At 43.9% G+C, this 22732-nt stretch overlaps 1 protein-coding gene across 2 annotated transcripts; it reads left to right on the top strand.

The window, feature by feature from the left end:
• The first annotated feature begins 1257 nt into the window (after window positions 1–1257).
• Window positions 1258–21827, top strand: ZNF365 (zinc finger protein 365). 2 transcript variants are annotated; one of them, XM_075154269.1, is made up of 5 exons: window positions 1258–1403; window positions 1708–2442; window positions 13167–13347; window positions 15382–15419; window positions 19310–21827. In XM_075154269.1, the coding sequence occupies exons 2-5, from the start codon at window positions 1721–1723 to the stop codon at window positions 19554–19556; spliced, it is 1188 nt and encodes a 395-aa protein (XP_075010370.1). In that variant the 5' UTR covers window positions 1258–1403; window positions 1708–1720; the 3' UTR covers window positions 19557–21827. The 2 variants fall into 2 exon arrangements, with proteins under 2 accessions (XP_075010370.1, XP_075010371.1); XM_075154270.1 differs by lacking the exon at window positions 1258–1403 and having other exon boundaries at window positions 1555–2442.
• The last annotated feature ends 905 nt before the right edge of the window (window positions 21828–22732 follow it).

The following is a 22732-nucleotide window of genomic DNA, read 5'->3' as shown; positions in this document are numbered from 1 at the left end:
ACAGAGGACAACAGCAAAGAAAATGGGGACCAAAGCAGGGTCACGCCCATATATCTGGTCCTGCCAATGTTGGTCTCTTTCAAAGAAATAGTCAGGAGCCCCATATTTGGAGGCAAACAAAACTTGAACGGTTCAAAACTGTTCCCTCCTGGTTTCTGGTACTGCTTGATGACAACAAAAGGGAAAATCACCACATTTAGACAAGATAATAGAGGACAACTAACTCGTGCAAAACATTGCAGCCTGGATGGTAGCCCACACACTTTAGAGATTAGCTGAAGCTCTGAAATGCAATTTGAGTAACTACCTTTGATATGCCACCTGGTGAATAATTTACTGGGAATTTTTTATTCACATCAAAGGCATCTATCAATGCACACGGATTTTCTCAGCGTTTAGGACTCTGCCTGTATATTGCACTCAAGGAACAGATATATTAGTACAGAATTAAACTTTACCGCAGTGCTTTCTACCACAGTAATAAAAAAAACTGCAGCATATTACGACTATGGCCTCAAGCACTAGATTTTAGAAGAGCAATATTTCACTATTGCTTCAAAAAGGCTGCTACTCTACAATCAGCCTTGCTCGTGTTTCCAAAAATTTGTAAAAATAGACATACATCTGTGGTATAAAAAAAAAAGCTTAGAAGCATATTCCCCTATTGAGGGGACCCATCGGCAGCATGCTCTAACACCAATAACATCCGCTTCTCATACTCCAAATAGAAATCCCATTACCACCTGACTTCCCCTCCCTAAACCCTGAGGCTAAATTAGGGTTATAATTACCAAAAAAAGAAAAAAGTCTTTCTGGCTGCTAAGTATCGTTTCAAAAAACCACACACACTTATATTCCCGGAAAGCCAAGGCCAGGTTATACCTATTTGCACGTGTCAGTCTTGTCTTGCTGCTTAAACAGTTTTAATTGCCTTATCCTTCAGCCCCTCCCCAACACACCCCACACATCTCACTGCTTTTTTATGACCGCTGACAGGACCCCCGCAAAACCCCACAAATCCCAACTACCAGGTGCCCGAGGCGAGCGGGGGCAGGAGACGCCTCCCCGGGGAGGGGAATGGCCCCGGCTCCCAGCCCGGTTCGGCCTCACCCGGGCCTAGGCCTGGGCCTGGGCCTGAGCCTGCGCCTCCATTCTGCTCCCGCTGCCCACGCCAGCTCCCAGCACCCACCCGCAGCCGGTGGCCACAGCACGCCCCGGGCCCGCCCGGCCGCTCCCCGCCCCGCCCCGCCCGGCCCAGCCCCGCCCCGCCCCGCGGCGGCGGCCGGGCGGCGAGAGCGTGTGGCGGCGGCGCCGCGCTCGGCCTGATTTACGGCTCTGCTGAAAACGGCTCCCCCGCCGCCGCACCGCCACCGCCAGCGGCATCGCCACCAGCAACAAGTCGGGTGAGTGCGGCGGCGCGGGGGCGGCGACCTTGCGGCCGGCTGAGGCCCGCGCCCAGCCGGGGCCCGGCCCCGCTCCGCCCCGGCAAGGCCCGGGCCGCGGCGGCGGCCGAGGCGAGCGGAGCCGCGTCGCGCCGCCGGCGCCCTGCGGCTGGCCGCGCCGGGCGGGTGCCTCCCCGGGCGCCGGGCGGAGATGGCGCGATACCCCTGAAACATCACCGGGAAAGTTTCCCAAGTTTCCCGGCGGGCCTGCCGGGCCGCCCCGGCCCCGGGCGGGCGTGAACGCGGGCTCTTGTCTCCCACCCAGGGCCCGGCGAGGAATGCAACAGACGGCCCGGGATGAAGGCAGGCACCCCTGGCAGGAGCCCCTCGGGAGCGTCAGCGTCTGCCTGCCCTTCCGCTGCCCGCGATGCGGCGACCAGGCCAGGTTCCGGAGCCTCTCCTCCCTGCGGGCGCACCTGGAGTACAGCCACAGCTACGAGGAGAGAAGCCTCCTGACCAAGAGCAGCCTCTTCTCGCCCCTGAAAGACGCGGAGCTGATCTCCCCGCCGGAGCCCGGCAGCCTGGGGAGCCCCGGCGGCGCCTTGCCGCCAAAAGGGTCCTACCTGAATTTCTGCGATGCGTCCTGCGAGGGCACGAAGCGCGGGCAGCCTCTGGAGGGGGAGGCTGAGCGGCCCGTCTCCTACGTTGCAAACTACGTGCCGGCCGACTCGCCCAGCGAGCAGGTTTCTAAACCCGGCCTCCCGGCCGCTGACTCCAAAGCCTCCTTCGAGGCACACGTCCGAGAAAAGTTTAACAGGATGGTAGAGGCCGTGGACAAAACGATTGAGAAGCGGATCGACAAGCTTACCAAAGAGCTGGCCCAGAAGACGGCGGAGCTGCTGGAGGTGCGGGCAGCTTTTGTGCAGCTGTCCCAGAAGAAGCAGGAGGTGCAGCGACGGGAGCGGGCCCTGAGCAGGCAGGTGGACGTGGCAGTGGAGATGATCGCAGCCTTGAAGCAGCGCCTCACCGAGTCCGAGGAGGAGCTTCACCGGAAAGAGGAGTAAGTGGGGAGGCGAGAGCTGATGGCTTTGTGCGGGCTGGCCAGCACCTGTGCGAGTGAAAGCCTTTGGGGGAGAAGAGAGGGGATGGTTCGGTTGCTTACTGACTATGAAAGGGCTTGGTGCTCACCAGCTTCTGATCACTGTACTTCTAGAGTTCTAACCCATGTGATCGCGTCCCCTGCCTTGCAGGGGACAGCTCTCCGAGCAAGTGGCTTTCATGCTTGACTCCCCAGTGACTGACTTTTACACTCTAATGCCTGTGTTGTGTCCCTGGTTTCATGGGGGTAGGGACAAGTAGAAGCTATCATCAGCATGTAATCTGATTTACACTGACACCGCTAATCCGTTATCTTTTTAAGAAGAGATGGGTGGGTAAGTGCTGGAGGAAGTATGTAAGAATACCAAATAGCACCTTTTCCCTGAAGTCATCCCACCGCGGTCAGCAGGCTGCCGGCAGAGTGGGATGGTCTCCCATGCAGCAGCAAAGCCGTACTGGAGACGGTGCTGAAAAGGCCACGTCCAAGTAGGTGTGTTAGGTGGACACAGAACTGTGAAACTGGAATCGCTTATATGGGAATGGGAAGCAGATGCCAGAGTCGTTCTGACTAACCTAGGCCATCTAAAAATATGTTTGTGATGCATCCATTAAAAATGTAGTGATAGCTGATATATTATTTATACATGAACTACTTAGTTTATTTAGCACTTGCTGAAACCTTTCAGGCTTTTTGGAGCAACACAACTTATTTCAGAGGAATGCAAATAAAGAGCCCTGGTAATGGAGTGCTTCTAAACCAATTCATCAGCTTACAAAGGGAAGATGAGAAGTGCTAGTTGCCATGACGCTGATCTTAGAAGAAATAAGGAAGGTGGTGTAGGAGTTCAGTGTAGGAAGTTTAGAGGGCTTTCATCATTCCTTCCTGTAGTCTAAGGACTAGAAAGAAAAGATGATGATGGTTCCTATATCAGTAGCAGTCATCTGTCTTAAGGCTATAGATTTCCCAGAAGAGGGGACAGCAAAGGTGGTGGGATTTGAGCCTCTGGGGTTTGTATCTTCCTTGAAGGGATATTCAACAGAACCTCTGATTTTTGAAATATCGGGTGATCCTCGTGCAACAGAAGATTGAAGGACTCAAGATGAAGCTAAAGATAATAGTGGAACTGAGACAGATTTGAAAGTATGCTGGAAGGAGGCCATGAAGATAACTTACAGTTTGAAGCAGTTTTGGTATTCCCATCTAGCCAAGGTCCCCTTATGGGCTTTTCACAGAGTGATTCATCCTACTTATTCTGGAAAGCTATCTTAGAGGGGGAGGGATTGCTCTGTGGAGGTCCTTCCTCCCTCTGCAGACTAGAGGGGGACCTCAGGTAAGCAGCCGTCTTAGGCTAGATGCTGAACTTCAGGTACCTAAAGTTAAGTGGTATGAATCTTACCCCAAACTAAACACAGAATGTGTTTTTAAAATTCAAGGCTTGAGATCCACAGGAAAGACATGACTGTCAGGAAAAAGCAGAAACCATTCAGTGGAGCAAAACCAGAGTTCTGCAGTGCTGCAGAAGAAGAAAAGAGCTCATGGAAAAAGAGGAAGGGGGGAAGAGGTTTGTCTGGGTAGAAAGAACGGGTATGATACAGGGAGGACGGCAAAGGACACTGATCTGTGAAAAGAACAAGGCAGCAAAAGTTGCAATTTTTAATTATATTAGGAAAAGGCACGAGGAAGAGGCTGCTTGCCCCCTTGGCAGACTGCTCGCTAGCAGCGGTGGCAGGCTGTGGTTCTGAGGCCAGGAAAGACTGAACACAGAATGAGAGGAGAAGTGGGGAAACAGTGTCCTTCACACTAGGACCTTGCCAGGCTCGGGAAAGGGGCAGCAGCTCAGATGATTGCTGTTATAATTCTAGCCATCTCTAAAGGAGAAGGGTGAGTGCATAAGCAGATGAGGAGGTAGCTCCTAAGTTGGTGTTACAGGGAAGACTGAAGGTTATCTGACTAGTAAGAAATACTAACCAAAAGAGGCAGTTGTACAAGAGACTTCACCTGAGTACTCAGGGTATTGCTCTTCCGGGATTACTGCTAGCTTGCTTCAGCTTTCAGTAGAGAAGATAAAAAAACTTGGAAGCAAAAGCAGCCATAGGAATGAGTGAATAGATATTACGCAGTGGTGTGTTAATTTCTAAAGGTAAATGAGCCTACTGCTTGCTAGTGGGTTGGATGAAAGAATATCAGCTCAGAGTACCGAGGGGAAAAGAGAGGAGTCATAGTTTGTTCTTACATGTGCCTATGCCTAGCCCCATAGCGTTGCCTCTTAGAGGTCACTCTGAAAGTACTCTGAGGAAGCTGGGAGGGTAGGCAGGGTGTAAGAACAGGTAGAGTTCACTCAGAAAAACTGAAAATAGTAATTTTTTTCTTGTTCAGATGGTTCCTGCATTGCCCATCTTGGGGGATAACAAGGGATAGTGCCATAGAAAAATGCACTGTACAGCTTCCCAATTAAAAGGTCATTGTATAACTATCAAATTGAGAAGGAAGATAGGTATAAACAATGCTTTGTAAAAGCAGGACTAGTACTTTTAAGGGCAGCTTTTCAGATTTGAACCTCTAAAAATGCCTGGGACACAGCTTTGTGCCAGTAGCAGGGAGGCACTGTATGGTATGCTCTGGTAGAGGGGAGAAGAAGTGATGTTCGTGACTCTGGGAACAACAGTGTTGCTTGTCTGGTGTTCTCATGGACTTGGTAAATTCTGAGAACTGTCTACGTATTCATTCCTTTGTGTGTTCAAAAACTTATTTGGTGTGCTGAAAAGACTTTCTCCTTCAAAAAAGGAGGATCTCAACTTTGGCTTTGATTTCTGGAAGAAGTCCAGATGATTAGAAAGCCAAACAAGACTGCTTAATGGAAATTGCAGAAGCAGGAGTTCTTACTGCAGATTGTGGAAAGGCAAAGGCAGCCCTTAGGGACTGCTTTGATACTTGCTGACCTTCAGAAATAAATGCTTTCATCAGTTTCTTTGGATTTTTTTTTTTTCCATAAGCAATCTTGTGAATATGGGTAACTTTTCCCCAAACTAGCATTGATATTAAGCCACTGTAGCTGAAAATTTTTTCCTCTTTCCTCTTTGTAGGAGGAAAAAGAAAACACTTTCTTCCCTGAAACACCTTCTTACCATCCTATTTCTAAAGAAGTAAAAGAAACCAGTCTTCCTTTGGTCTCTGAATGGTTGTCCCCACTACCAGAGATCATGGAATAGGGTGCCTGTGAAAACAAGAAAGGGTTTATAATCAATATGCATTTCTAGATCTCAGAGACTGAGGTATGGCTACTCTAGATCAGTCTGAGGATGGGGGGGGGAAGAAAAAAAACAAACCAAAAAAACCCCACCAACCCCAAACCAACAAACTATCTGAAAAAGGAAAAAAATTCTAGTCCAAGTCTTAGATAAAAAGTATTCTTTGGAGGCTCTGTAGAGAAGCTGACAACTTTTATGGGGATCCCTTCAAGTAATTCTTGAAAAATAACAATGTTCTGATAAAGAAGTTACAGGTGTTTTTACTAGTCCCATACTTCAATATTCTTCCACATCCACCTACTCTGTCAGTATCTTATATGAATAGACAATCAGTATCGGAGATCAAATGATTCCATAATACTATTTGCAGGTTTAACCATCACTCCTGACCTATAAATTGGCTATGAAAAAAAAAATTGGGATTCAATAAATTTCTTCTTCAGAAGGGTAGACAAAAAGATGACAGAAAAAACAGTACAATTGCACTTTGGATAACGGTTCTGATTTTGGATCCGATTGTGAAGTCAAATAGGAAAGCTAAGAGAAAGAAAAACTGTGCATTAGCAAGAATAATTTGGTTAGGAAGACCCAAGAAGACTTAGGGAGGAGAGATCTAAATTCTTTGTTTAAACATCCTGGTTTCTGGAAGGAGAAGATGAAGCTCTTCCAGGCCTGGCATCTTTCCTTTCTGCCCAGTGTAGCAAAGGCAGACATCGCACTGCTGTGACTCTGGCAGTCCTCAGCAGAGGCAGTAGACCTGAGGTCACTTCAACTTGATGAAATTTCATTTCTGCTTCTCTGTTCTACCTGCAGAAGCCCGTATGTCCTGAGCCTCTGCTTGGACCAAGCACGTGAGATAGATACATAAAAACCGTGATCCACCAAGTGGCCACATTGTCAGAAGCTGGTTTCTCTGATGTGTTCTCCAAAGCAAGCAGCAAGTCTTTAGACTTAAGAACTCTGTAGGGAGTAAATTCTTCTCAGATTTACGTTGTCGTTGCTAATCAAAGCACTAATTTCAAATGACAGCACTATGAGGTTTTACTGTTTACTCCCTCATTCTGATGAGAGGGAGGAGTGCTGGTTTAGGCCACCAGCAGGCACAGGGCTACCCATTCAAAGAGTTTGTAGAGTTGTTTCTTTAGACTTGTCAGTTGAATTTTTTTTGTTTGTGTTAAATAAAACCTATAGCAGTCCAACAAAGGCAGTGATAAAGCAAAGATATCTTTTTAGTTAAATTTTATTCCCGTTCCCTTACCAAAATGGCTGTGCTAATATGTACCCGCGTACATGCTGTTATGCCCTCGTAGAGATGAGCTTTGGTGAGGGGCAAGACAGGTGGAAGTACCACACTAATGATACTAATACGTAGTTGAACTAGTCTTACTCTAAGCACAGGAAAGTGTTACAGAAGTCACTCTGGTGTCACTTACTCTCATATTTAGAAAGTCAAAAGGCCAAAGCTTTTTTTAATTATTTGGGGAAAAAAAATAAACTGGATGTCCTAAAGAAGCAGGCACAGCTACCAAAGACAGATCCCAGTTCACCAACCTGCCTCAGTTGGGTCCTGGACAGGTTTAATGAGTGATGGCTACAGTGTCAAGCTTTCAGCAGAGCTGCTGAGCAAACAAATGATTTAATTAGAAAATGTGCCCCGAAAGGGATTATTCAATGTTTGATGAAGGAGAAGGCAACTCAGAGTGAGTACTGTGATCTTAAAGATAACACAGAAGCCTGCCCAAAGGGAATACGACTGTGTTGAATAAGGTATCAAGAAAACAATTGAAACTAAAACTAGCTATGAACTTGTAGAGGACACCAAGAGGCTTCTTTCTGGAAGTTATGCAAGAAAATGAAATTGGTAGAGTTGGTTTTTCAGTAAGTCTGAACAGGGAAAGCACTTGAAGTTATGGTCCTCAGCTGGAAGCTACCTTCAATGGTGACTTAAACAATTTCACTTTGTCTTCTAATTATAGGGTAAGAGCATTAATGTAGTACGTTGCCGCATCTCTGACAGTAATTTTTTTAACCAGTCTAATGCATTTTTTTTGACATTGTCTGGTCACGCCTCTGCTCTGGCATAACCTGCAGGACTACTTCAGAATAGCTGTGGTGCGGAGTAGTTATTCTTGCCACTGGCTTCACCTTAAATTTGCAAGTAATGGAACTATCTGTGCAAGTAGCATCTCGACAATGGGATTAAGAGTTGGCTCTTAGAGATCACTGCAATTTATGCTTTAAAACAACAGCTTTCCTTAAAATACAAATTTCAGTTGTACAACAAAACAGTTTTGATTTTGCTCTAAGTAGAACACGACCACAACTAAATATAATTTTTCCACCCTCAGTTTCAGGTGGTCCCACTCCCTCTTCCCTGTTTCCTTTCATCTTCCCACTCAAGAGATTACTCCCCTCCCAGCTGCACTGGTTCAAGGGTAGCATGACTATCCCGCAGAATAGCTCTGTGAAATAAAGCATTTGAATCTTCAGTGTCGCCCCAATAAGTTCAGGGCTCAGATCTAGAGCATAGCTCACCGAATGGGTGCAACAGACACTTACAATAACTTTCTGACGGGAGGAGGTGTGAACCTCTTAAATCAAATGTGCTGATAGTGGTGTAGGAATGTGAAACCACAAGCTAATGAATAACAGATAGCAGCTTTCAGGCAATAACACCAATGGGATGATGGATGAGGTCAGTGGCGTTAATACTTAATGAATGTACATATTTTAAATATTTTCACAAGTAAATCACTTGTGAAATTTTCACAAGTAAATCACTTTACTACTTACTGTAGTAGGAATTTTCCTATCTTCAGGTAAAATAATGTAAGTGTTTGGTTTTCTATTGATTTTCGGCAGTTATTCCAAGTGTAATTCTCTAAAGCAATTTGATACTTGGGTGCAGAATCTGCATAGAGCCTCATGCTTGTCTCCACCTACAGTGCAGTTGCAGGTGTCGAAGTTGCTGTAAATAGTCCGAGGACCAGTATTATACATCTGTAGGAGGGCTTGGTCGCAGTGCAAGAAATCATTAGCCCTTCTTGTCAGTTGTTAAGGAGCTGGAGCTGTCCCAACCTCTGCATCTACTCATGTATCACATGCTTAACTGCTGAAAGCCATACAAATACTAAGGGTATCTGCAGGATCCACATGCCAGGAACTGCTCTGGTAAACAAGAACTGCAGCTCACTAGTCCTGCAAGGAGCACTGTATAATCTAGTGGTAAATGCAAAAGAATAAAGGTCACCTAGTCAGTCTATGATTTATAACTTTATTTACCACAGCTTACGCTGTTTCATGACAACAGCCTCCATAAAGAAGGTTTCAGGAAAAGTTTCAAAGCAGGCTATCTGCAGTTTTTCGATGAGGGCAGTCAGGCTGCAGTTGGAATGCAAAACGCCAAACTAGTGAAGTCTGGTTAACTAGAACAGGTTAACTCTGGCAGAGTCAGATTGAAAGAAAAGCTTTGGCAGCCAGTCTTTCTTGCCTACAGTGAGTCCTTCCCTCTGCACTTGTTTTTTCAGCTGAGCACCTCTTGAGTTGCCTGCTGCACTGCAATAAATTCCTCCCGGACATCTCTGGCACTGGGAAGAGCTCTTCTCCAGCAGTCTGGCAGCAGAGGCACCTCCTGCTCCTCTTGGACACCTCCCAGGTTGCATCCCCCTTGTCTGCTTTGTCTTTCCCTCTCGCTTGCCTCACCCTGTCGCCACAAGCTGCTGGCAGTTCGATGTGCCCTCTGCTCTCTGGGCAGCAGCAACGATCCCTCCTCCTGAAAGGTTTTGTCTGACAAGAGTACCCAAGGCAAAGCAAGAAACCCACCTTTCTCCCTGCTGCCCAGTCACAGCCCTTTAACAAAACATTTTGCTACACAACATACTGTAATATTAGTATAGTAAACTATGAGCAAACAGATGAGATATTAGTATAGTAAACTATGAGCAAACTCTGCTATCCATTACAGAAATTTACAGAGATCTGAGCTGCACTGAACATCATCACTCTGCTCAGAAAATTTAGCGGTAGGATCTAGAGCTTACGGTTTTACAGCAAGTGCCAGGGTGCAGCTGAGCAAAAAGGGGCAGGAGACTGCAGGCTGACGGGCAGAGAGCAAATGGAGGAGCGGAGCAGAGTGGGAAAGAGATGATGCTGAGAGCAGAGGAGTTCAAGGGGAGTTATTAACTCTACATAACCTTTTCTTAATATAGCAGCAGTGCTCCAGATGTAGAATAGTCTGCACAGGGTAGCGGAGACCTCTCATTAGAAAGGGCAATGCTTCAGGTCTGAGCCAGGCTTTAACAAATGATTCCTGTTTCAGGTGAGCACTGCTGACAAGGCTGTTGTGTCAAGACACAGAGCCCAGCGGGCCCGTGCTGCTGTGCTCTGGTTTATGCCTCTACTGACTGGGCCTCACAATATTCGTGCTCAGCTTCCCCCTGACTTCATGAGGAGCAGCATCTGACCTCTGTGAACATCCATCTTTCCACAAGCATAAGAATAGAAGATAGAGAGAGTGAAAGATAGAAATCATATCACATAATCCTCCCAAAATTGGCAGAGGCCTGGAGAAATAAACTGAAAGTAAAATAAAGAACGTAAGCAAAAAATCATCACAGCTATCCAGAAATAGAATTGAAGGGAGAGGGTCATCAGTATGGCCAAAAAAAAGTCTGGGCAAACTACAAGAGACAAGAAAGACAATTAAACAGATAAACAGCGGCTGCAGGAAGCTACACGAGTTCTTTGAACCATTTCCCTATTGTTCATGGTGGGAGGAGGGTAAAAATTCTTCCGGGAACTCCCTTCAGGTAACCAAGGCATAGCCATGGCACAGAGCGAGCTCTCTGAGGAAGAGGTGTTGGAGCAAGTAGAGACACTTATTAGCAGTCATTCCTTGGGGCTTCATGTTGTTCTTCTGAGAGATGAGAATGAAGTGGAAACAAAGAAAGTAGCTGAACTAACAGAAGTGCTGCTTACCAGGACAAAGCGTGTGACCAAGACCTAGTGGTGGGTGGTATATTCTGGCTCCTGCCTTTATAAAGGGAATTTACAGAGTGCTGATACCATTTCAGCTGAAAGGAAGATTTTTAGATAGAAGTTATTAAAGGCAGGTTCATAGGCTGTTTAGAGGCAGCTAAACAAACAGAGAAAAATGATGGAAGTGCTACTACTGCTGCTAATAACAGTTCCTACAGATAATGGCACATAGGATGCCAAGTTACCTTAAGTAGTCTAGAAAGCAAAGAAAATACTAGGGAATTTATTGACACTATGTGTCTGTTCTTCTCCTGATAGTGATCAAAGTCTTTCAGAAAAAAACACTGCTTACCCCTGTCCCTCCTTAGCACAGCTCACTAAGGAGATATTTGTAGGAAAGGAAAATTTGTGGGTAATTTATTTATGCCATGGAGCAGGCGATTAATGAATGCTTCTGAATTACCTTTGCTGACATAATTACAAATGGTAGCATTCATGAAACTATCACTCTTTTAAAAACAAATGCCAGGTCCTCAATGCTTGTGGCCTCCCACTGCAGCAAAATGCACAAGCCGACAGCGGCCCCGGAACAACCTGCTGGTGCCCCGGGCTGGCGGCTCCCCGCTCTGCCCCAGCCTTCCTGCAGGAGGGCCAGTGGCCTGGCGGGTCACGCACAGTTCTTCCTTACCCAAAGGGTAAGGGATTTGGAGCCGACCTGCTGAGTTTCTGTCCTTTTGAGCCTTCTGTCCTGAGGAGCCTGCTGGAGTGTCAGGGGCTTCGGGTTGCTCCTACGCTAACACAAATACAGAGTGGCATCATGAAATCAAAGAAGTTACAATGCTGTAAGTGCGGTGAGAATAAAGCCCTAAAATTGTCCTTAATGAGTTTAGATTGGCTTCTTCCTAAGCATTCTTCAGGCTTTTTATTACTAGGTCACGCTGGGCAAGCTAATAATCACAGAAATTGTACAGAGCCTTGAAATGGAACGGATTAGCTGAGCTTAGCAAACAAGGTTTGTTAAGTTTCTTAAGCCAGATTTTGTGGGTAAGTTAATATAAACTAATATTCATTGATGTTCTTCGTCCAAACAATATGTGCTTGTTTTTACCTCATTCCTACCATTGGATCAGCCATGCAACAGCCTCTTGCTGCATTCTGCTGTGGTTTAGAGCAGGCAGACCCAGCCTGAATCCTAGATGGGGAATTTCCAGAGCTGACCGCTTGTGCCTAACTATTCATAGCACAAACCAGCTCACTGTTAAAACAACTATACTGAGTTAAACCAATTATCTACAACTATACCGAGTTAACAAAATGCAGAGAAACTTTGGTTTTGTTAAAAACAAGCTAAGCTTTGAAAGGCTCATACTGCTACAAACTGTTTCCTAGTTTCTGCTTAAAACACTTTTTTCTTAGGTGATTTATTTCTACCAAGCAATTATGCCATTTTCATTCGGCAAGCACTGGTTCCCTCCACTCCCACCCCTTCAGTTCTGCACAAAGCAAAAATTAACATGGTTTCATTGGCAGAGCAAGAACTGTTTATCCAGGCATTTATTAAGTGGGGAAGTCCTACATGCTCAGATTTGCCATTTTTCGTAATACATGCTTCACTCTGTCACCAAACTTCTCCCACCCAGAAACTCCTGATATCAGAGGTCCAAGTAGTGGCCTGATTACTGATAGTAAACTGATAGTATGCAGAGCACTTAAAATGAGCTATGTCTCAGTACAGAACTGGGATCTTTCACAGTCAGCAGTGCTATCTGTTTCTTCCAATCATGTTACCAGACGAGAAACATTTCTAAACTCCTGACCTAAAACTTGCTCTTCCCACGCACATGCTCCTTGGTCTGTAATCTGTAGATTATCAGTTAATCTCCCATGCTCCCACTAGCTCCAGATCATAACACTGCACTTTGACGTACTTGCAGGATTGCAGCCAAAATGAAGTTTTATGGCCACAGTATCTCTTTTTAGTTAGGAACCACCCCAGTAGCAACATTAAACTACCATTGTAAGATTATGATGAACTGGGAAGATGAATTTGGGGGTTCATCCACTGCTTTTTGTGTTTCAGAGCTGATATTCAAAGGAGTAAGTAAAAAAAAGATAAGGTGGCTGTAGCTGTCTCCAGATACCTCGAGAGGTGATGCTTAATGACATTTCTAGCTTGCGGACCACTAAGGACTATTTCCAGGAGACCTAATAATGTTACAAAAAACCCAAACCCACTGCCCATAAACTTAAATTCAGCATTCAGGGTTCCAGATCTTCACTAAGTGTCCACAAAAAGGTTGAAATCTCTTAATTACCTCCTTAATAGAAGGACAGTAATTAGCCACCATAGGCTATTGCCATGAAAAACAGAAGAAGCATCAGTAATTTTTTGACAGCAGCGAGATCAGGGCCCTTCCCGTTATTTAAACGTGGCCTCTTTGCAATGTTTCTGTCTTGCAGAGAAGTTGTTACTTTCAACCACTTCCTGGAAGAAGCAGCAGAAAAAGAAGTGCGGGGAAAAGCCAGGCTCCAGCACTTCATTGAGAACCTGTTGCAGCGCGTGGATCTGGCAGAAAGGCAGCTAGAATATTACCAAAATCAGCAGATGGTGTGCAACCACACCGACATCAGCGAGCACCTGGTAAGCCAGCAAAGTCCCTCCCTTCGTTATCGCCCATCACTGGAGGAAAAGTACTTGAGTTTGAATACGGGTGGGCTCAGTGGGTCAGGCTAATTGCTACTCCAGACATCTGGATTTGTAAAAAGTTTCTTTAGACGTGTTTTATTTATATTTTAAACTGCCAGTTGACATGAGTGAAAGCAGCAGAGAGTGTAAGAGCAGCAATAGCCAAAGGTGGTAAAGGGAGAGCAGAGAATAATGAAATATTTGCCAGATATTTTTTTTTTTTTTCCAGCTTTGGCTATTGCTGCTGTTACCTTTGCAACAAACACTTTCCTTTATGTCACTTAGTGACTTGGCAGTTTTTTGGAGATGTCTATACAGATTTTCAGGAAAGATGTGGATCCCCACAGAGGACGTGTCAGCCTGCTGGCAAATGGGCTTGCTTTCTGTAGTTACCTATCACGGGACTCTTAGAAATGGTGAATGGATTCCCACAGGCCTGTCCCCCGCAGATTAGAAACCAAAGCTGTCTGAACATTGTTTTTTAAAATACATTATTTCTTTAAAAGCCCTCATTATTAATACTTAAACTCGGTATTTTCCCTACAATGTATTACATTTATATGGCAAGTTTTATCCACATGACTTCCAAAGAACATTCCAGTTTAAATGAATACCCCATGCTGCCTCTGCTAAGTAACTGCTCATCATGGGAGGTGAGAGGAAAGGCATTTGATCATGCACAGCACTGAACAGGTATGTCGTGGTGGAAAGCAAAGGTTCCCATAGCCACTTGGAAGACAAAGAACTTTAGACAAGACCTGAATAAATAGATGTGCTGAAATCTAGCGCGGGACATCTCAAATAGTGTCTGTGAGAACACTGAGGGGGACTGTAAAGATGGGCCTCAGCATTAAATCATCTCCCCCTGCTCTTGTTGTGTTTACTGGGATCCCTGGCTCAGCAGTGTCCCTTGGGGAAGGCACTGATTTTTGAGGCAGCTGCCCTGCTTTCTGAATGACTTCAGCATTCCTCTAAGGTCATCCATCCAAATATTGACCAGCCTGACCTTCAGGAGGTAGTTACAGAAAAGCACACCATGAGATGGCTCCAGACTCCATCCAAGACAGATGACAAGCAAAGTTAGGCTGGGCAAAAATCCATCTGCAAAGTGTGGACAATACCAGGGACAGAGGGAACATTTACGAGAACGTAATCATTTTCAGATGCCAGATCTGACTTGCTTGGCTCAGTGACTTCATTAAGTGATATTCAAAGGCTCAGTCTAGTAGCACTGATGGGAGATCAGTACAAAGAACCCATTTAGTACCCAGACTGATTTAGGCTGAGCTGGCATTAAACACCTCCTTTCCTGACCCCCCACTAAAAGAGGGACTAGACAAAATGTTTCCACACTGTGAACCAAACTGTTGTAAAAAATGAAGTCATGCGAAGTTGTGCTGGCAGTGAGGCTATGTTGTCCCTCGCTGGTCTCAGGATTTGGGGTGGGAAGGGAGAGAAATGCTTACGTTCTTGCCCTCCACCCTTCAGTGCTGCTGTAGGCATAGCCAAGGGCTCATAGCTGGAGTTTCCTAGCCACTTTCCGTGTAAAGGAAATGTATCACTGCAAACTTAAAGGCTCTGAGAGGAAGTTAATTTAATACAGCTTATTCAGGGACTGTCCCTTATTAATTACCTTGAACACAATAATTACTTCTCATTGTATCCATAGTGTTTAATCTAATGTGAAAGATCTCTGTTCAGCCCACACCTCTTTAGCAATTTACTTTGATTATAGTTATGATAAAAATAATGGGGAAAAAAATCCGACCACTAACAGCTCACACGTTACGAATTTTAAAAACAGATGTAATAAGTTGGAGGAGTAATAATCTGTAAAAGGTGGGGTTTTTTTCATTTCTTTCATGAATGTTCTAGTTTTAACAGCAGGTGAGAAAGGAAATATGATTTTGAGGACTGCGTATATTTTATCCCTGTACTTTAATTACTTGATAATGTAATATTAATAACCTGTTTCTATTTTCTTTGCAGTTTACAGACATTTCATTAAATAAGAAACCCAGATGCCTGTATGTATATCTTTTTATTTTTCTCTTACTTAAAGATACTAACTTGACGGGCTTACATTTCTGCTTTTGCATTTCACCTTATCCAAAATACTGAATCAGGTTGGGTTTGGATCAGGTTCTATACATGAGTATGATCTATATTTATGTCATGTAATAGAGGAAAAACAGATTTCTGCTAAATCAAAGCTAAAATCAGATACTCTGTAAAGAAAAAAAAAAAAGGAATAACTTTCTGTTAAATGAATGACTGCTTCCTGCTGACTATAACAGCCTATTGCAAAGCTACAGTCGTTGAATCTCTTCAGCAAACACAGGCCAAGTTTCAGCTGAAAATATCTTTAACATTCTGTAGGTAGGAGAGAGACAGTTGTCATTTCCTAACTGACAGTAACACTGTCGACTTAAAAATCACGTGTAAGCAAACAAGTGCCCCGACAAAGCATGGGCACTAACAACATCTCAGGTTACTCAAGCAGCTGTCCTGGGAGCAGCAGAACTAATTGTGGCTGGTTTCTCATGTCTTTGCGACTTGGTCATGCGTCCCAGTGGCTGGTTGGGAGCATCATGCTGCTTGGCGAAGAGATGATCAGGCAGTGCATCCTTCCTCAGGGCAACCTTTCCTGGTGGGGACACGAGTTTGGATCTTTTTCCCATTGCCGTGAAACCTGTTGCATCACCATGGGTCTGGGATTTCTGTGTCCCTGCCAGATTTGTTTGTGTTTGACCAATGGGTTCAAGAATTACTGGAAGACTGAGACACACATGAACAGATGGATGGGCTGGAAAATAAACTAAAAATACAACGTATAGCCTACTGGGTTGGGGGATGGAGCTTTTTGCTCTTTGGGTTATTTTTGTTTTACATATATCTTAGTCCTAGCAGGCAACTGGCCAAGTACCCTTTTGCTGATAAGCAGTGTTTGCGTTAATAATTAAGAGCATGGGGCTTTAGCTTTGTTTTTTCTACTTTTTATTTTCAGAGCTTTTATTGTTTGTTTTTCTTTTTCCTACTCATTTGAGATTCTGGAAAAACTTGATTGTCTAAAGTAGACTCTGAGTTGACTGTGTATACACTTCTCAGGCTCCTAGATGTCTTAATATGATTGGAATCAAGGAAAATAGAATTAAAATATAACCAGTGAATTCAATGACTCGGTGAGATGAGTCCTTCCACTGACAAGTCTTGGGCCTAAATATAACGCAGTTTGGTAAAACCCATTAATTGCTGACAAATAGGGGGAGTTCAAAGGCATGTATGAAATTGTTTGGAGGTTTCTGTTTAACTACTGATATACTTCTCCTTTTAAAAGACACTGTCAAAACTAGAATTTAGTAGTAGCCTTTATTTGGAGTTACCAGATCAAAAATATCCCAACTTGTCCTACGAAGTAGGGAGAATAGAGGAGAGGATGCTTAGAGGGGTAGGAAAGTTTTATTTTGCTCTGCCTGCTCTGTGGATAAATCCAGCATTTGCACTGACCACACCACCTGTTTTAAGAGCTCTAACTCAGCTCAGTACATAAAATGAGGTTTTAATGATATGTACCAGTTAAAAAAAATTGGGAAGTGTTACTACCCATCTAGAAAATTCAGTGTTATCTCAGGGGGGTTGGGGCCGCTGATGGCTTACGTTGTTTGGGATCAATGGCTGGACTTGCAATCCCTCTTCCTTTTCTCCAGTTTCTCCTGGCGGTTTTCAGGACGTGCCCCACTGAAGGCATGGCAGACCTTTGCTGATGCTCACTAGCCATTTCTCAAAGGCACTGAGACTTGCTGGCACATCTGTGCCTAAATCAACTTTAAATGCCAGCTCCCATTGTGAAGAAGCTAAGAATTAGGTCTCTCAAAATCATGAGACTTGTCTTGAAAAATACCTGTTGTTTGTGAAATGCAGCAAGAATAGGACTGTTCTTAAGTGCCTGTGGCAGTGGGGTGCATTTAGTCACATCATTTCAGTCTTTCTCCATAATGTGACAGATTAGGAATATGTTTGAGTAGAAGTTCAGACTCTGACAGTCACTTGTATGAAGGAGCTGCCGCTTTCAATGAAAAAACATTTCCCACATCTGGAGCTGGCAGCGTTGCATTTCATGTGCAATGACCTGCATCTTCATCCGTCTTAGATACCTTCTTATCCTGACTGTGAGTTAGGGACAGACATCCATCTTCTCTACCATAAACTCGTTCAATTTAGATACAGTTTAGCTCTTTTAGGCAATCCCCTCTGATCATATTAACCTTGACCTTCTGCTGGTTTTAATAGCATCATTCAGTGCACCAGAGAAGTGACTAACATCACCTGCAATCACTTGCAACAACACCTGCATGTGCTTTGGGAATAAATTGTGTAACTTTTTCACCATAGCAACGTCTGAGAAAAACAGAGCACTACATCTTTTAACAACAACTAAGTAATGGATTGTAACAGCAGTGCCCAAGAAGTGATCATAAACCGGAGTAGCCAACACCTGTGCATTTACACAAATTGTTTCTAACCCCTAACAAGTAGTCAGAGCCCAGGCCTGCACTAGGTCAGCATGGCACAGCACCTGCAAGCTCCAGGTTGGACCTGCACAGCATTTTCCCCAAAAAATTTCCCTATAGAAAAGTCTGGTTGGCAAAGCTGCCAACCAGGTAAAACTGTTCTGTAGGTAAGCCTTGGTTCCTGTGCTGTCAACTGGCCCTCACTGCCTCCCACCATCAAATAGAGGGGCTTCCGTGACACTCTTCTGGTCTTTTAAAGAGCAGGAGAGGGCTTGCACTGTACACCCTTGAACAACCACAGCTTTTTCCAAAACTGGCTTTTTCAAGTACGCAATATTGTTTAACTCCCAGGAGAAGTAATACTACAGATACGTGGTTTCCAGAAATAACGAGCTATGGAAAATAGCCCTATGGGAACCCTTAAGAGATCGACTTGTACATCAGCACATCTGTTCTTCGCTTCAGTCACAGTAGCTGGGCAGGCATGAGCTGGTGCCTTACGTTCGTAGTGCTGCTGTTACACTACATGTATCTGCTGTAAAACATTCCAAGATTTTGTTAAAAGGGCCTGTAATGATCTTACTTAGCTAAACTGTGGAACTGCAGTTTCAACGTAAAATTTCAGAGCAGAGGGTGTTGTTCAGCCTTTGCAGCACCAGGTACCGTGCTGTCACTCCACCTGAGCTCACTGATTTCAGCAAATGCTGCTGGGCCTGAACCATTGCAGAGAGAACAAAGAATTCAGCTTACTTACGTACTTACTTACGTACTTACTTACGTACTTACTTATGAAAGCCTTTAAGCTTTCGTACCCTTCTTCCCACCAATTTCTGTATTTCCCTTTCCTCTTCTCCCGTCTCAAATCAAAGCCTAAAAGCAAAGCTAAAGTTTCCCTAGATGGGTGGCCAGCACAAAGGCAGAGCGTGGAGTTCCCTGAGCGATTGGCCGTTAGTAGCAGCCACAGTCCAGGGCAGTGCTGAGATCCCACCAAGAAGTTCCTACAGTTCCTGCACCCACTTTCTACTGTTACTGGGGCTGTGTGGTCTTCCAAAGACCATGGGGTGTTTGCTCTTTGCAGAAGGTTGCCAAGAACATATGTTATGAGAATATAGACCTCAGTGAGCTCTCAGCACTCCAAAATCAGCAGAATGCTATCCGAATTAAAGTGTAGATGAACATGTATGAAGAGTCCACCAATAACACATGTAGGGGTTCTTATAGTGAGGGATGCTTTCGAGTATTGAGAAATGTAATTCATCTTGCAACTCTGTTTTTAACTTTCACCCTGGTCCTGTAAAACAAGGCTATTTCTGTCTTCAAAAATGTATGGGTTTGGGACATTTTGGGGACCTTTCACTTTACAAGATTGAATAATAGTTATTAATAATCACTATTATTAATTTCAGGAGCCGAGGAAGTCAACACGTTTCGTATAACATCCCTGACACAAAGCCTCATTCCCTTCAAAAAGGAAGAATCTTGTTGAAAAAAGCAAAGGATGAAAAAAACAGCTTGCAGCCAGTGAAATGCTTCTATGAACCTGTTGATTGCTCAAGAGAAATATGGAGAGCACAGAAGAAAGGTGAACCAGTCTGCTCTGCCAGGAAAATGAGCGCAAAATCCAAGATGGGTAAAAAGGCCAAACCGCTATAGGAATGGTTAGCAATGTATAGTAATGCAGGAGCTTGGCTTCAACAGAACAAATACTGAATGAAGTTAATCATCCTACTTTTTCCTATCCATCTGGCCATGCCAAAACATATCAGATATAATATATAGAAATATATCAGTATGGAAGATTTATATTACTTAGTAATGCCATTCCCTCTTTGGGCGCTATAAGAGAAGTGACATTTTATTCAGTTTACATGGAGGTTTTTCTATTTATTTATTTATTTATTTATAGAGCTTATTCTAAATGACTGCATTTATCTTGCTGGGCAGTACTGTGGCTGTATGTTTAATTATTTTAGTGGCAGCATGTGGCCTGGTAATTTATTTTCCATCTGTGCTGTTGCTGAAGTTCAGAAGAATCCATTTAATCGGCACCTAAATACTCAATCTTTCAGCTTAGGTAGGTATAAGATCAATGATTAACTGTTACCTGCACAGGCATACTTAGATGCAAAAAGTCTACTTGAGTTGCTTGAAGGCTGTTTACAGCAGTAATTGCTACCCTGGATTTTCTGCCGTACATCCGGTTGGGCACATTTCCACATTCTATTACATACATTAAACCGCTCGATCCTGCCAGCAGCCACGTTGTCTGTTGGTACAAGTTTGGGCTGCCCCGGTGTCTCAAGCACAGCTTTCAAATTCCAGAAGCTTTATGGTTTTGCTTTACATTCCAGCCTCTGGTGTCACTCAGCGAGGAGACCAGAAGCTGGTACCGCAGCCCTGACAAGCATGGCCTGCACTGAGCCAGAGGAGAAATTTCAGTACCAAGTGCCAGCAGCAGGTTGCTACCAGCTGTGGCGCAGCAAATGAAAGGCTAAAGCAACGTGTTACGTTGCATGGCGCCACGTTCAATGCCTGTGCTTGGTTTTAGGCGAGAGGCCTAAAAAGGCTATGATCGTAACCGAAACCCTTCACATTTTTATCTCTGAAAAATCTTTACAGGGCTGAGAGATCCCTGCATTTCAACTAAAAGCCCAAGAGCAAGGAAGTTAGAGATGATTGCAGGACAGGAATGCGTGTGTTTACGTTGGTTTGTGCCAATTAAAGGGATCCTTATTTATCAGAGTATTTATCAAGATGATTTTCTGTGTGTACAGTTTTTTGGTAACATGAATCCTTATGCCATGTGTACAGATATGAACATCCTGTTGATGTTACTGATGAGATTTGTTTTCCCAAGAAAAAGAAAGGATAGGTGAGACAGGTCCGTTTAATTTATTTTTTAAATGCTCATAACAGATGTAAATTGTTCTTGTGGAAGGTGATTTTTACAGTATGTGTACAAAGATTTGTGAAAAATGTTTTTCATTTTTTATAACTATGACTGTAAGCAGAACTGAGTATTAACAGACAGTGTATCACTATGATTACTGCTGCAATAAGCACCTGAGTTGCAATATTTTTAAAGCAGAAGATGACCGATCAGTCAGCTAGGATCAGGTAACTACAGATGTCATACATTTGTCGGTGTACAGAGCTCCCAGAAAGTAGCAGAGTGAAGAAAGAGAGTATTATTCCTCACTTTTATTTTAAATAGTGTATATGGAACAATCAGATATATGTTTAAAGCTTCTCAACACTGTTTCAGTAGAAAGTCACAGTGTAAAACCAATTCAGGTATTTAGGTTGTAATGACATTTTAATGTTTATTTAACCACGTCACAGGCCACACTTGGCCTTATGCTAGGCATTGTGTGTGGTGAAAAGGAGTTGTTAATTGTGTTGCATGGGTTTGGGGCAGATCGTATGTTATGACAACTTTCTTAGGCAAGCCACAAAATAGAAACATCCTTTAGTTTTTTTCTATTGCTTCCCACATCCTTTTACAAATCTGAAGAAATGACCCTTTTTAAAGATAATAAAGGTGAACTTTAGGAAGATAATAAAGTAAAATATATTCATTCGTTCCTTTATCCACTTGACACTGAAAGAATATTTTTATTTTTAAATGCCTATCTACTCTGTTAGTCATCAAAGTTAAGTGCAACTACTAGTTCACAATTGAGATGTTTATTTTATTACTTAGCGCGCCAAAATCTTGACTGTAAGTTGTCCTTTTGGGGGAAGAAGAGAAAAAGAGAGTAAAAGAAGTTGCATGTTTTTAAACTTTTCAAATCCTAAGTTACAGTTACTTGCTGAACAAATGCCAGGTTAGTTAATTAGAAAGAAATTGGATTGCACTGTAGTGTAACCCCAGATAAAAGTTTTTAGAATATAAACATTCTAATAATAAAGATATATTTCTCAGTTACTGTGTCATTTAACTCTGTGAAAATACAATCTTTCTTACAACAGCCTACCTAACAGCAGAGAAAAAGACAGGAAGCAGCAGCCCGGCTTGGACTTCTGTTTATTCCTCAGATAAAAAACCACGTCAGTCAAGTTGGGCTGTCATCTTTCAAAGCATTATAAATTAACCTGAAAGACAGCTAACAGCGTCTTGCCCACATAGCTTGCACTTCATGTCACCTGCCCCTCTCCAACTGTAATAGTGCTTGAAAATAATTCCTGAGATAACCCACACGGTCAGATAACCTGCCCAAAGGAGAGGCGGGGGGAGTAGAGGGAGGGGTCAGGCGAAGGAAGTTAAGGGCAGAGGGGCTCCTGGGGAATGTAGGTGATAAAGTCTACCTCACACATTGCCAGTCGCTGACTCATCATTTCAATAGGTATCTCCCTGGTTATACTTGGAAAGAGAAGCTTTTCCTTGGGGGGGAACCAGGTTCCTGTCGAGATGATAATCCATGGGAGAGGTGCTGTGGGAGGCTGGACAAGGAGATGAGGTCCGTCTGACACCTGAGAGCCTGAATAATGTTCATCAGGAAAAAAGGCTCCTTCACAATCATGTTTACACAACTTACTAACTCCTTTTTAAAGTTAATGTCTGGTCATCAGCAGAACTTGACTGCTGGATGTGTGTAGCACATCTACACTTCATGTCCCGTTGACACAGGTGGAACACTTGAGAAGGATCTGTACATGCACTAGGCTGGACGTAACTGGTGTTAGCTTGAGGGAACTTTGGGAGGAGATAACACTGGAATCGGAAAATGTCAATTTAAAAATATTTTTAAACCTAAAATCTGAAAGTGTTCTGACAAAGTTGACCAGTTATCTTTGAAAATGAATTTGAAGCACAGTTACATTTTGCC

Source organism: Calonectris borealis, chromosome 7 (genome assembly GCF_964195595.1).
Source record: "Calonectris borealis chromosome 7, bCalBor7.hap1.2, whole genome shotgun sequence".
In the NCBI taxonomy this organism is placed as follows: Eukaryota; Metazoa; Chordata; class Aves; order Procellariiformes; family Procellariidae; genus Calonectris; species Calonectris borealis.
This window is presented reverse-complemented; position numbering and strand designations above follow the sequence as displayed.